Source organism: Phalacrocorax aristotelis, chromosome Z (assembly GCF_949628215.1).
Source record: "Phalacrocorax aristotelis chromosome Z, bGulAri2.1, whole genome shotgun sequence".
Taxonomy (NCBI): domain Eukaryota; kingdom Metazoa; phylum Chordata; class Aves; order Suliformes; family Phalacrocoracidae; genus Phalacrocorax; species Phalacrocorax aristotelis.
Genome location: NC_134311.1, coordinates 17,245,007 through 17,258,880, shown reverse-complemented (window position 1 = coordinate 17,258,880; position 13,874 = coordinate 17,245,007). Strand labels below are relative to the sequence as shown.

Genomic DNA, 13,874 nt, shown 5'->3' with positions numbered 1-13,874 from the left:
AAAAAATTAAATTAATAATGTGTATATTTAAGGATCATGTAAAATTCTCTAACTCCATTTATTTTAGCTAAATTTCAATGCTTTATGTAACTTGATGATCTGGCAAGCTTTATTATTTCATTATTTTATTACTTTATATTCTGCCAATTAGCAGAGACTAAACCACAAAACCCCTCTTAACAAAAAAAAATAAAGCCCCCTACATCATTGTAGAGTGTTCCATTTAAAAAATTGCTAATAACATATCCCCAAATGCTCTCATTAGAATCACTGGGCTTTGGTAGGAACAAATTTAAGTGCGATTTATGAATATCTGCTCTACAGGAGAAATTCCATTCCCACCGAAGGCAGCAAAAAAGTCCCAATGACTGCAAGTCATCCAGTTTTACTGAGCACGTTTAGGTGTGTTCTGAGACTGATCTTTTACACTTTAATGTGAAAATTTCCCTCTCACCACAATGGCTCTTTTGGGTAAATACTTTGAGACAAAGACCCTGATGTGTTATTTACTACTTGTTTGCATATAGGAAATGCATAGGAGCTCCTACTCATAGAAAGAGGTCGCACATATTAGATAGGATGCAAAAATAGAACATAATGATTAAAAGAGGCAATCACCAGTCCTGAAGAGCTGACAACCTAAATATTCACAGGCTTTCTGTGAACAAGTGCTGTACACAACATGCCAGCTCCACAACACCAAATACCTTTTTAAAAACCATTCATTTTTACTGCATACCCACTGAAGACAGCAAAAACACTCTTTGCATCTTCCTGGACTCGTCGGGTTTCTAACCAGCAAGGACGTCCCCTTATATTCTGAGGATTCGGATTTGGTCTAGATGAGTAAGTATCACCTGTAGATCTACGGGCATGTTTCTACTGACTCTCCGTAGCAGTTAGTCTTGAGGTGAGCAGAAGCTGCAGCTACAGAGGACTAAACAGAACTAAGAAATGACACCTCCCAGCACAAAGCAAAAAAGAAATGAATGGCAAAAAACTAGGTAGACAGTAGGCTGTTTCTGTATGAAGAAGTACTGACATACACAGGAATTATACATGTTCCCTATTAATTATTAGATCTGTGTGTAAAATAACTATATACTGTCTTTTCTTTCTAAATTAACTTACCACAAGACGCTGTTGTTAGCATCTGCATACAAACTATACCTAAGCACAAAACTCCAGTGCTTCACTGGAGAAAACATACACGGTCATGATCATTAACAGCCCTGGATGTCCCTCTACACCCGAAGGAATACATAAATGGGTTCATGATCTGTTCCACCAAATCACAGTCAGTGTTCATCACAGAAAAAAATAAACTATCACAGCCTGAATGTTTTCATATAAATTATCAGTTACCCTCTCTAAGATGCTGACAAATACAAAAAAAGCACACCTTCAGAGAGCTGAAAGTGGCTTTCACACAAAAGCACTGAAAGCATCATTAAGGGAAGGCACAGCTGCTGCAGGACCAGAGTTGAATTGAATTGTAAACAAGCACTAATACCTTCACTGTGCAAGTAGTAGTGCTGTGGAATAGGCTCCTGCACTTGTTTCAGCAGCTTTCTTGGACTGTCTGTAGGCCACAGGGATGGTGCAATACGCCATCTCAATCTACACATGCTACTCAGACTAAAACGATACAGTTGGTACTGTGACCTGAGAGCTCCATCAACTCGTTACCCAGGTAACGAGCAATGCAAAGAGCACCCTATGTTGTAACTTTCAGCCTTCACTGGCCACATCTCTCTGTTCCACATCACAGCACCCGCAACAATCTGCTCCTCCTATGCAAACCAGCTGGAGCTCTGAGGTGTCCACCAGTTTTCTGGCTACTTCTAGCGCAGTAAGGCTTTGGCTCGTACGGGCTACATTTTCAAATCTCTGTGTCTGCTTACCTAAATTGTGTTTGGTTTTTTTTCACAGCTAGTGAATGATGCTGGTACTACATATAAATACACTCAATGTCTACTTCAAAACAATCAAATTTTACTAAGAAGGAATCATGATGACTTACTTCCCAGAGATGCTGAGTATTCCTGATGACTCCTGCTTGAACCTTCTCTGGCAAGAGCAGGACTCCCTGAAAGGGCCCAATCCAGGTGCCCTGCTGGATCCGCTGTGCCGCACAAATGCCATAGGCCAGGCCAGGCACTGTGCTGGTGCACAGGCAGACTTCCCGGGGCAGGTCCCGGAGCCACTCTGGGATCTCAGGTGGAGGGGCTGCTGCAGCAGCGCTGCTGGTGCCCACCAGACGGCGCAGGGAGTGGAGGGGCCCATGCATGGGGCACTCGCCATTGCGGTTATCGGCACACATGTCACATCCTGTGGGGCAAAGAGGGAAAAACACTATCAATATGGTGCTGCTGGCTGCCACCATATTCACTGCAAGATCATGCAGATCTCTTTACTTTTCCTACCACCTCATGGCAGCTCAGCACTCATAACACACTGTACCCTTCTGCATGTTGCTTGGGATGGTTTTCCTAATCTCTCCAAAGTGCTTAATAAGAAATCCCAAAGGCTGAGCAGGAACCGTGCAAACATTTTGCAACCCTGGTGTGTTCACAGACCTGCCATTTATTTTAATTCAGTTTTTTAAGATTTGTTTTTTGACTAATAAATAGCCCATTTAAACCATCCCAGTATGTTTCAGTGAGACATTTTAAAACACAGTTATAACGCCTTACAAGTCCCTCTCATTTGCCTTACAACAGCTCAGCCCAAGGGTTGAACTGGAAAAAGATTTAATTTCACCCTTATTTTAAATGAACATTTGCTCTACTTTTTACATTAACATGTACGTGCATGCCTCTCTGTTTAGAAAATAAAATAAATAAAACAGAACCTCGTGACTGACAAATCAGAGCATGTGTGGACATTTACTTTCTTATAGCCAGATCTAATCTTTAAACTGAAATTATGTAGCAAATAATACTGATTCATAGCACACGTTTGAAAATTTTAATTGAATGGGAATGCATGCTCTTTGCCTGTTACATGTAGCTGAGGCTAAGAACAAACACGGCATGTCTGGTTTTGTAAGCAGCCTCATGAAAAAGACCAGTTTGTAAAAATGTTAATTTCCCTAGCTGTTCTTAGTAATGGATGATGTTTCTCTATTTTGGGAAGATCCCACTGTGATTTTGCTTTATAGAGCAAAGAAAATTTTGGTTAAATGTTTCCAGTGTACACTATTGCACATGCCATGAATGTACAACTTCCAGGAAAATGTTTCATGCTCAGGAAATCCATTTCTCTGGAGGTATGCTGCGTTAACATAACAATAAATCTATTGAAATAGGTTACATCTTCTGCACATTTCACTTTTGTAGCACAGTAAAGCGTTTCATATGAATATATTCCAGAAATACAAAGGAAAAATGATAACCATGCCATAGTATTCATGTAGCAAGTCCTAGATCTTTCCCCTAATAGTTTCATACAACCTACAGCCATTCTTATAAAAATAAAGCACAGTATTCACTACAGAAGCTGGAGCTTCTTGGTCTAAGCCACAGATTTAGACTAGCTAGATTGCCTGTAACCACAGTTTCAATTCTCAGGGGGACTGACTCAGCTGTTCTTCTTTCCAAGGTGGATGTACTATGCATTATGTAGGCCTCTTTCCTACAGAGCCTTCAGAGGGAAACCTTCCTCTCTATTCAGTAAAAGCTGCTAAAGGATACTAAAAGCTGCATTTTCAAAACATGGCCTCTGTTTGCATTCTCCAATTTTAGACACACTTTCTAAGCACTATTTCCTGTCATTCTCTTTTAAATTGTACCATACAGAAATGATGCATTCAGCAGTAGAAAAATGTTTGAAAGTTACATGTGGAAGCTAATTTCCCTCAAAATAGTTACATCTTTGAGTCTTGCAGGAAACGCATGTGTCCCTACTCAGTGCTCGTCTGTTCAGGTTCCCTACCCATAACATCGATTACAGATGTTCACAGAAAGCAAGCAAGCAAGCCCCGAGCCGTGCATTACCCCGATGGGTGCCCCTGCAGAAGAAGGCCTGCGCATGAAGCTCTACCCCGTGCTACCCCTAACATGTCACGCAGCCTAAGGGCAGGCAGGCAGGAGGGAAGAAGAGCCCTTGCCAGCTCTGCAGCACACCCGAGCAGCGACAGGACAAAGCCCCCTAGTGGGAACCGTGCTTACATTGGCAAAAAAATGCCTCTTGGCTGGAGGGTGAAAGCCCTTCCTTAACAGAACAGTATAATCCCTGTCGCAAACGACTCTTTTGTTGGGTTAAGCCGCAACTGCAGAGGGGTTTTGCTCGCTCAGCCGCGTCAATTAGAAGTGGCTGGAGGATGAGATTTGCAGGACCCCAGGGAAAAGGTTTCTGGCTAGTCCTGAGAGAAGATTATTATGCAGCAGATATTCCTTCAGCCATTCCCAGGCATGATGAATAAAAGGCAGCAACTACATAGCAGGAGGGTTTCTGTTGTTGTTTCCACAGCTAGTTTGGAAAGTGAGGTACCACCACAACATCTTGTCTTTCCTCTTTGAAACCAGTCATCAAGGAGCCCTGTGTTTTTAGCATATGCAAAGATCTCAGGGGCTGCATTGGAGTTTGGCATCGGAGTTCATACAGAAAAGGATCTTAAATTGGGGGGGAGGAAGAGGGGGGACCAGCCCCAAACTGGTTGGGATGTGAGTACACTTTAAAAATCCAGAATCTTACGATGCGAGTTAGAAAGAAAACATCTGACAGGAAAACAGAGAGCTTCAAGAGAGAATGTCTAACGATGATCTCAATTAGTACCCAGGGCAGGCCCTTGAATCTGACCTATTGGAACTGTTTGATGATCTCTTAGTTGCATAACTCTCCTCCCAACTACCTAATTATTAATGGCTTTCCCGGAGACACCGTGTCTCTGTAGCAACTTACATTAAACATGCTAAGGCATCTTCATGATTCTACTCAGGCAATTTCAGTGTCACTTTCCTGCATCCTGCCACCAGATCCGAGTAACTTTTCAGGCACACAACTTTCAGTACCTGCCTAGAAAAAGGATTTCTTCAATTCGTCCTGACCATATTTGTGCATAAGTGTGGCTAAAACGTTTTGTTTCTATCTTTTCAAGGAAAAGAAATTAAGAAATCGAAAAAGAGAATAAACAAACCCTGTGTCACTGTCATCTACCCTTACAGAAAGACATACATAGTGATATTTATTTTCCACCATCCAAAAAAACTGGTAATGTCTTAATGCTGGGCAGCAGCAGCATCTGATCTCCTGTTGTGTTCCTTTCCTTTTGTCCTGCCAAAGCTGAAAATTTGGAAAATAGGACTTCTTCTGGAATTGTTTTGGCGTATGGCTTGTTGATGAGAGGGACGGAGTCTGTCTTTAATACTAAGCAGTACTAGAATTCTTAGTTGCATGCTTTACACATCTCTCTTTAGTTTTTATGCAGTTGTATAAATCTTTTTTTAAATCCTCATAAATGTTATAAGGAGTGGAAGCCCTCCTAGACATATTTTACCATGCCTTGAGTAAAAAGTTACCGTGCATCTTTTCCCCTTCCGTGACTGACTTTCGTGTAATGATATGTGGAAGGCTTTGACCCAAGCACATTTTCAGTTATGCTCTACCACCCATTTAAAGGCTGTCACTGTAAGTGGTGGGTTCCTCTGCCTCAGAGGACAAGGGAAGGAAGTCCCTAATATCAGATAGGGGAAAAAAGGGAGAACTTCAAGACTACCCCAGATAGGATCAACAGCATCATCTTCATGGATACTGTGAAGTAGGATGTGATACAGTGCACCAACTTGCTTAGTAATACACATGGAAAAGAAGGGGGGGGATTTGAGAGGGAGAGTGATGTGGTCCACTGACATGCCTAGCGTCTCCAAACGGGATGGCAAGCGTTAAGACCCACACGGGTGTGGGAAGTTCACATAATTCACATAAAAGGGATATACGCAGTGGGCCAAGTGTGAGCTTTCCAGAGGACTGCCACACATGGCAACAAGGAGGGACGCACTGTGCCCTTCCTCCTGTTTTGGCCTCACGAAGCAGCTGCCTGGGTACAGGCCTCCTCCAAGGACCATTGAAATTAATAATTCCAGTGCCTGTAATAGTGTCAGCCAAGTCCCAAATCAAGAAAAGAAGAAGCAAGAAATGTGAGAAAATTGATGGATTTGCTGAAAATGGAAAAAGGGAGGACCGCAACCAGAAAAGAGTGTCTCCTAATAAAATCAGGAGACACAGAAGGTAAGGTCAGTGGGAATGCTCCATGGCAGGCCCAGATGCAGCCAGACTCTGGAAGGAGATCGGTTTCTTGCTTTATACCTTCATGCTCTATAGATGGGAGGATTAAGGCAAGGAAGAAGCAAGGAAAAAATTAAACAATTTCCTAGTGGAGCTGTTTGGTATGGCTCCCTTGGGAGGACTGCAATATGCTATCGTTTATTTGCCTCCATAAAAATGAACACAGTGTAATGCCAGTGCTATAACTCCATGCAAGTATGTTTAAAAGTACTAAACCTAAGCAAAATGGAAAGGGCACATCATTGCCCCCAAAATATAATTCTAAAGACTCTCCGACCTAAATAATACCACCACCGCATATTTTAAAGGAAATCTGAGAAAACTTTTTTCAGTGAAAGGTAGTGTCCAACATAGTGTTTTAACCAGCAAACCAGCTGTAACAATAAATGAAAGAAATACATTTTTGTCCCGGCAATAATATGCTTCAAAGGTGCAGTTATACTGGATACCTGCAGTTTGCTGGTATTAAAGAAGGGTGGCCTCTGACCCTCTGCTTCATAACTCACCACAAGCATGCAGGTATCCGGTGTAAGTGGCCATCATTTCACACGGTATTACTCACTTGCAAGTATAAATCACTGCAGCTGGCCTTGCGTCCCTGGCTGGGCCTGGGTACCCAGCTAAGAGGGCGGGTGGGCTGGGTGATCCCCTACCCTTTCGTGTCCTGAGGGCTGGCGCCTCCCCAGGAATCAGGGGTTCCTCCTGCCTCAGTTTTCCCCACCGACGAGCTGACACAATCTCTTCGCGTGAAATTAATAGAGGTTTCTCGCAGACCGCCCGACTTGAGGCTGGCTTTCGTGGGTCGAAACACAGACGCCCTCTCCCCTAGGGTTCCTTTTATTCATTTGCTTATCTGTTGTAGGTGCTGGCTGGGGAGAGCGGGGCCGAGCCCGCACTGCTGCCCCCGGGGCCGGACGGCAGCGCTGGGCCCCGTGCGGAGCGGCCGCGGGAGGGCGGCGACCTACGGCCGGCGCCGACCCACGGCTGGCACCGGGACCCCCGCCCGACCCCTCCCGGGGCCCTGCCCGGGCCTCTACCCGCCCCCCCGCCCCACCTCTCTCCCTCGGCCCATCCCGGGACTGACCCCGGGGAGGCGAAGCGGAGCCCCCGCCGCCCGCCCGGTGCTTTCGTCCGCACCGACGCTAGGGCTGCCGCGGGGTCCCAGCCCACCCCGGCCAGGGGCCGGCGGCCCCCGCCCCATCCCCTCCGTGCCATGGCCAGACCGGGCCCGCCGGTGTGGGACGGGGATTCGGGGTACCGTTACGCTCGCGGGGCGGCTCTTGGGCTGTTTTTGCGGGCGGGTGGGGGGCGGAGATGGGTTTGATTTACCCTGCCTTCGATGGAAGGTATGAATGAATTAAATTTCCGTGTCAGGTATCAGAAGGGAAGGAGAACATTGTGTGTAGATAAACCTTACCGCCCCCTGCCCCTGAGAGACCCCCATATACAATGTAGAGATGATGAATAGGCTCTGGGAGAGAAGATCGAAGTTCAGTCCACACCGGCTCCACTCTCTCCTACAAAACTATAGGGCAATTAATTGTGGCTTGTCCCCTCATCCTTCATCTCCTGGTGGCACATATCGATGGAGATTACTGCTGATGGACCATTTTATCACCCTAAATAAACAGTCACCACCTTCTCTAACCTCAATCTAATATATGGCTATCCGCTATGTTTAAGGGTGCCGGGTAACTAATGATGTAAAATAGCTAAATCATACAGGTTACCAGCAGCCTAGAGGAAAAAAAAAAAAATATTCCCCACGCCGAGCCACTTCACGGCACGTTATATATACACCGTCTCCCCGTAAATTGAATGGGAAGAGGCGTGCAAACTCCTTGCTCGCGTGACACTTTAGTTTTACACAGCATATTTATTACAGTGGCAGGTTGGCGCTTTCTGGTGAAGGCAGAGGACTCGCAGATCTCTCGTCGCGAAAGCCTGTCCCCGGCAGAGAGGGGCAAGTCTACGCGGGCGCAAAGCGGCCCCGCACCCCCCAAACACGACCCAGGAGATCACCTCCTGGCCGCCCAAGCGCCCCTCCCCCAGCACCCAGAAATATCCTCGTTCTTCCAGATTCTGAGCTGGGAAGAAAACGGTCCCCAGACGCGCGCTACATTATCAGGGTTTTAACATAATCCCCTTTACTTCCCTGGGAGTAAAGACTGCAGGGCCCTAATTAGGGTTTTGTTTCTTGGTTGCTGGTTTTGGGTGGGGTTTTTTTTGTCCTCCTAACTAAACCCCTTTCGATTTAAAACAATTACGCACAGACAATTAACCCACAGTTCCTCGGCGGCCCTCACCCCCTTCCCTCGCCCAAGACCGTGCCATATTCATGGATATTTGACGACCAAGGCGTGTGGCTACGGGGAAACAGCCGCTCATCCATCTTCCCACGGCGGCCGCCCGGCGCCGGGCTGGGCCGGGCCCTGGGGAGCCGGGCCGGGGGCGGGGGGGGGCGTCGGGGCGCGGCGGGGAGCCGGGGGCGCCGCAGCCCCCCGGCCTTTCCCGGCGCGGAGAGTGGCCGGGGACATCGGCCAAATCTGGGGGCGCCTCTGCCGAGGCGGTGAGCCTGGCGGGTGGATCCTGCCCGGGGAGCGGGGCGGGGGGGACGGACACACGGCACAACGACGCGGTCTGCCCCGGAGAAGAAGGGGATGGACAGGGCGGGGGGCGCCTGGGAAAGGAGGGGGCACGAAGCGCTCGCTTGGCTGGCGAAGGAGGTACATACAACATTAAAACCCGAGGGCTAGCCCGCAGTCCGGGGCCCGCCGCCCGTCCCGAGCTGTTGGGCTCGGTGGAGGCGGGGGGTTCGGGACCGGATCGGGCCCTGAGGACGAGTGCCTGCCCCGCGTGGGGGGAGACCCGGGCGAGGCGCCCGTGGCAGTGTCGGTGAGGCTGCCCGGAGCTAGAAGCGCCCCCGAGCAAGAGCAACTCGAAGGGCAGCCGGTGGCTCCTCACACCACCCGCAAGCCCGACCTCCCTTGCCCCAAACGGGCGCCTCCGCCGCAACCCTGGGAGCGAGGGACGGAGCCAAAGCGGCTGAAAAGCCCGCCCGCCCACGCACTCCTTGCGTGACCCCGGGGCGGCCGGGGCGCCGGGCAGGGCCAGCCAGACCGGTGGCCTGCAGCCTGCTCTGCTGCGCCTCTTCTCGGGCGGGTGAGCGGCATGGCACGGACCGCAACCCCCGCACTCCTTCCTCACTTACGGGTTGCTTTTCTTGCTTAGGAACGAGTTGCCCAACGCAAACGCACCTGGTCCCGGGAGGGTGAAAACTCGGGTTGAGACAACTAATAACGGCTGGCGCAAAAGTCGCCTTGTAAACAAGGTCAATGACAAGACTTTGTAGGTCTCGCTGCAGAAGAAAAAAAAAAAAAAAAAGGGGAGACCGTGCCGCAGCACCCTGCCCCATCCTTCAGACAGCGAGGGCTGCCCCATCCCAGCCGGACGCGATTCACAGGCGTCCCTTCTGCAAACGACCCGTTTTCTTGGGCGAATCCACCTTTAATACCGCGACTGGGAAGAAACTGTGCGGACTTCGCCTGCGACTCTGCAAATCGCTTTTTTATCTTCCTTTCTCTTTTTAAAACCTTTATCTTGCAGATTTACAGAGCTGCTCCAAGAAGTAAAATATGTATTGTCTGAACGGTTCGGTTGGCGATTAAAAGTGCATTTCAGATTCCATTAAGTGCATGTAATTTATGAGACCACGTTTTCTGCACCCGAGAATAGAAAATACACTAACACGTTTCACTACAGGATAAAACTAAGCGTGAGGAAGTCGCTCAAAACAAAGTCGGTGTCCAATATAGAAAGATTTGCACTGTTAAGAAGGGGGAAAGATCCCCACCAAACTCAGAGTCAGCTTTCCTCCTGCTCTTTAGGAGGTACGCACAATGATTACAGCTATGCTAGCATCCACGCAGTTTAATTAATACGCAACAGAGTTTCATGGAAACTTTCAAAACAAACTCCACATCTGAAATGAAATTAAACGAATCCACGCTTTGCTCGGGCATGTGCTTACGGGTCGCTGGCTCGGGGTATCGTTTTCCTGTTCAACGGCCTTCCTCAAAGAGACATTTCGGGGCGGGGGTGGGGGGCAAAGGACAACAAAAATAAAGAATTTTAAGAAACCTGAGGATACAAGAGGGTGTTTAAATCAATGGGGAAAAGTGCACACGCTGAAGCCATGTTCCAGTGTTTTACACAGAGATAGATCCGTGTGCTCTGATTGTTAGTAATAAATCTGATTAATAAATATAGTTCATCTAGTAATTTTCACCCAGTGAATTTCCTCAGTTCCACAGTATCGACATATACAGGAACAAAACACAGACAGACCCAATTTCTAAAATCACAAACCTCTAGTTGATACAGATGTTTAATAATAGAGGCGACACCCCCCCGCAAAAAAAAAAAAAAAAACAAAAAAAACAAACCAAACCCAAACCTCTGTAATCGGGTTATAACAGCAGCATTAAATGTTTTCTAACCACCGAGTGCTCAGTTAATTCTGATACTCGGGAATACGACCTTTTTTGTCTAGAAACTCAGCTTTTCTTATTAAATGACCATGTCACGCTTTTCCGTAGGGGTGAAAACTAAAACTAGGGAGGTGTTAACGAGGTCTGAAAGGAAAACGATACTCCGAGGGAAGACAACTTTGCACCGGCCCATCTGATGAGAACTGCAACTTTTTCCCTGCCCAGCTCGGAGGCGTAATTGATTTCTGGGCATTCAGCAGAGCCCGGGCTTTCCAGGCAGGAACGGAGTGATAAAAGCAAGGCTAGAAAGGACCAGCTTTACAGCAAGTTGCTCTGAACCGTTTCTGAAACCGTTTTCCTAAGCAGCCCTCCGAGAGAAGTCTGGCCCACAGCAGCCTTCCCGCTGAAGCGCACCTTCCAGGGAAGGACCCGGCTCTCGGACAAGAGCAGCTACTGCCGAGGGGTGACCGCCCGCCTCACGAAAGCACTGGGAACAACGCAAAAGCAGCCCAGGGGATGGACGGGCAGGGCGGAGGATGCTGCTCCTGGAGCGAGCGGTGTGGGCACCGACCGCGGCCCCCCAGCTCAAGCGTCCCCAGGCCGGCCCGGTAAGGGGAGAGGCGAGTGGGGAGGGGGTGGTCGGGGGCTGCGGGAAGGGGCACGATACGTACGGTTGTTGGGGTCACTGGTGTGCTGGTTCAGGGGGATGATGTCCATGCGCTGCTGGCCGTACAGGTAGTAGTCCAGCTCCTCGGCCGTGCAGCGGAAGCGGGTGACAGGGCGCTCGCCGCACTGGCCGCCGCCGCCGGCCCCGCACAAGTCCTTGCCCTGCAGGGGAGCGGGCGCTCCGCCGGCCGGGGGCTCGGAGCTCTGCAGCGGCCCGAAGGCCGGCAGCTGGGTCACAGGCAGGGAGGTCAGGCCGGCCAGTGAAGCGGCCGCCGCGGCGACGCAGGAGGAGGTGGAGGAGGAGGACGGAGTGGAGGAGGAAGAGGAGGAGGAGGCGGAGGAGAGGGAGGCCGGGCGCGGGCGAAGGTTGTCAGCCGGCGGCTCGGCTCTCTCGGGCGGCGGGAGCTGGGCGAGAGCCCCACTGCTCTTGAGCTGGCCGCTCTGCGGGAAGAGCTGCTGCCAGTGCTGCAGATAGGCGGGATCCACCTTCAGGAACGCGGATCCGCCGGGATCGCCGGGCTTCAGCATCGCTCTGTCTGTGGAGCGGAGAGGAAGGGGACAGCAGGCGTGAGACCCCCCGCCCCTCCCCGGCCGGGCCGCACCGACCCCGCCGCGCTCTCCGCGCCCCGGGACGCCGGCCCACGCGTGGGTTCCGCGCGCCAGCTGTCGGGGGTCGGCGGCGGGACCGTCCCCGCCCCGCTCCCCTGCCCCCTGCGAGGGCCGGCAGAAGAAAACCTCGGCCCGAAGAGCCGCAGGGAGGTCACGCGAGAGAGCGGCTGGCCGTGGCGACGACGGGCTACCCCGCCGCCTCCCCAGGAGCGGGGCAGAATGGGAGCGGCGGCGGGGCAGCCCCCCGCAGCAGGGGAGACAGCCGCCCCGGGGGGCGCGCAGCCCACCCCTCTCCGCCGCACGCAGCGCCTTCCCCGTCCATCCCCTTCCCTCTCTCCGCGGCAGCAGGCGACTCTCGGAGTTGACAACAGGGAGAAGGAGGAGGAAACTTCAACCCCACGCACACACGCGCGAGTGTTTCTTCCTTCCCAGCCGCCCCTGCTTGCCGCCCCAGCGCTCGCAGGAGAAGGACCCGGCCCAGCAGCACCCCGTCCGGCCCGGCTGAGCTGGGCCCGGAGCTGGCTTACCTGAGCCGGGGCGCGCCCGGGCGGCTGCGGCGCGGTCGGCGTGGGGAGATGCGGGCGGTCCCGGGAGCCTTAGGGCCGGAGGAGGGTTGAAAGGAGAGAGTTTTCTGGCCTTTGCCCGCGGGGAAGCGGGGCGGTCCTCGCCCAGGTGCCGGGGCCGGTTAGCTGCGAGCCGCCGGGCTCCCTCTGCCGTGGCTGCGCATCGCAGTCGCGCCCGGGCGCTTTGCTGGGCTCTGGCAGACTCCGGGAAAGACACGTGGGTTTTACGACAGCGCAAAATACAAGCGTATGTGTGTGTGCTGTGTGCGAGAGGGAGGGGATGGAGCGGGAAGTTACCAGCGAGCCTGAACGCAGAGCCCTTTTTTTGGCAACTTCCCCCACTTTGTTCCTTGCTCAACTTTTAAAGGTGTCCCTTTCTTTCCTTCCCTCCTCCGTCCCTCCTTCCTGCCCTCCCTCCCCCCCCTCCCCCCCCGTCTCCCTCCCTCTCCCTCTCCCCAGCCTCGGGACCACAGCGCCCCGGGAAGAGCCGGGCTTTTATCCTGGCGGAAAGGGAACAATGGCCCGGCGCAGTCCCGAGCGCGATCGGCGGCGCTGCCCGTTCCCCGGCGCCGGGATGCGGAGCGGCGGCGGCGGCTCCCGGCCCCCGAGCCCAGCACCCTGCGGGCTGCCCGGAGCCCTGGCCCTGCTTCGCTTGCCTTGTGCCCCTCGGGGGCTAAGGTGCATTTCAGAGACCTTCCTGACCCGTTTCGATGTCCCGACAGCGTCACCCTACGCTGCCTACGGCGCCTCCCGGGATGCCCGGCTCCCGCTCCCCTCGGCTGCCTGCGACCTGCCCCGGGGTTCCCCGCACGGAGGAGGGAACTCGCCGCTCTAGAACTTCTCAGACCTTGTTCCCCCGAGCACCAGCGCGTCTCTCTCCTGCTCTCTGTGCTCAGTTACAGCACAGCGCAAGAAGTATGCAGACGGAGATGCAACCTGTGGCGAGAAACTTCTCTCTAGCAACTTTTTCTCTCCACTTTGCTTAAAAATTGGCTTTTTCCGCCCTGCTACTCAGTTGTTGAGCTCACATATCAGTGAGTATTTAACAGTTTTTTCAGTTTCTTTCCTACACCGTATGCAAACCTAGAGGAGAACTATAATCTCTTACGTATACGGCAGGCACGTAGTATCCCGTGCGTTTAAGACAAAACGCTTACACAGAGTGTTTCTGTCAACAAAACACCCCTCTGGTGTCAGAATAGCCCCCGCTGTCAGGTGTCACGCTGCCACTGAACGCACACTTGCTTACAAACATAAC

The 13,874-nt window shown here is 51.5% G+C and overlaps 1 protein-coding gene across 1 annotated transcript in view; it reads right to left on the bottom strand.

Moving 5' to 3' along the window:
• PRDM6 (PR/SET domain 6) overlaps positions 1–12,783 on the bottom strand; it is a 73,723-nt gene extending 60,940 nt beyond the window's left edge. Inside the window, exons 1-3 of the mRNA XM_075078388.1 lie at positions 12,581–12,783; positions 11,450–11,980; positions 2,024–2,331 (exon numbers count right to left, since the gene is read on the bottom strand). Coding sequence (XP_074934489.1) covers positions 2,024–2,331; positions 11,450–11,972 — 831 coding nt within the window. The 5' untranslated portion in view covers positions 11,973–11,980; positions 12,581–12,783. The remainder of the gene's footprint in view (positions 1–2,023; positions 2,332–11,449; positions 11,981–12,580) is intronic.
• Positions 12,784–13,874: the final 1,091 nt, after the last annotated feature.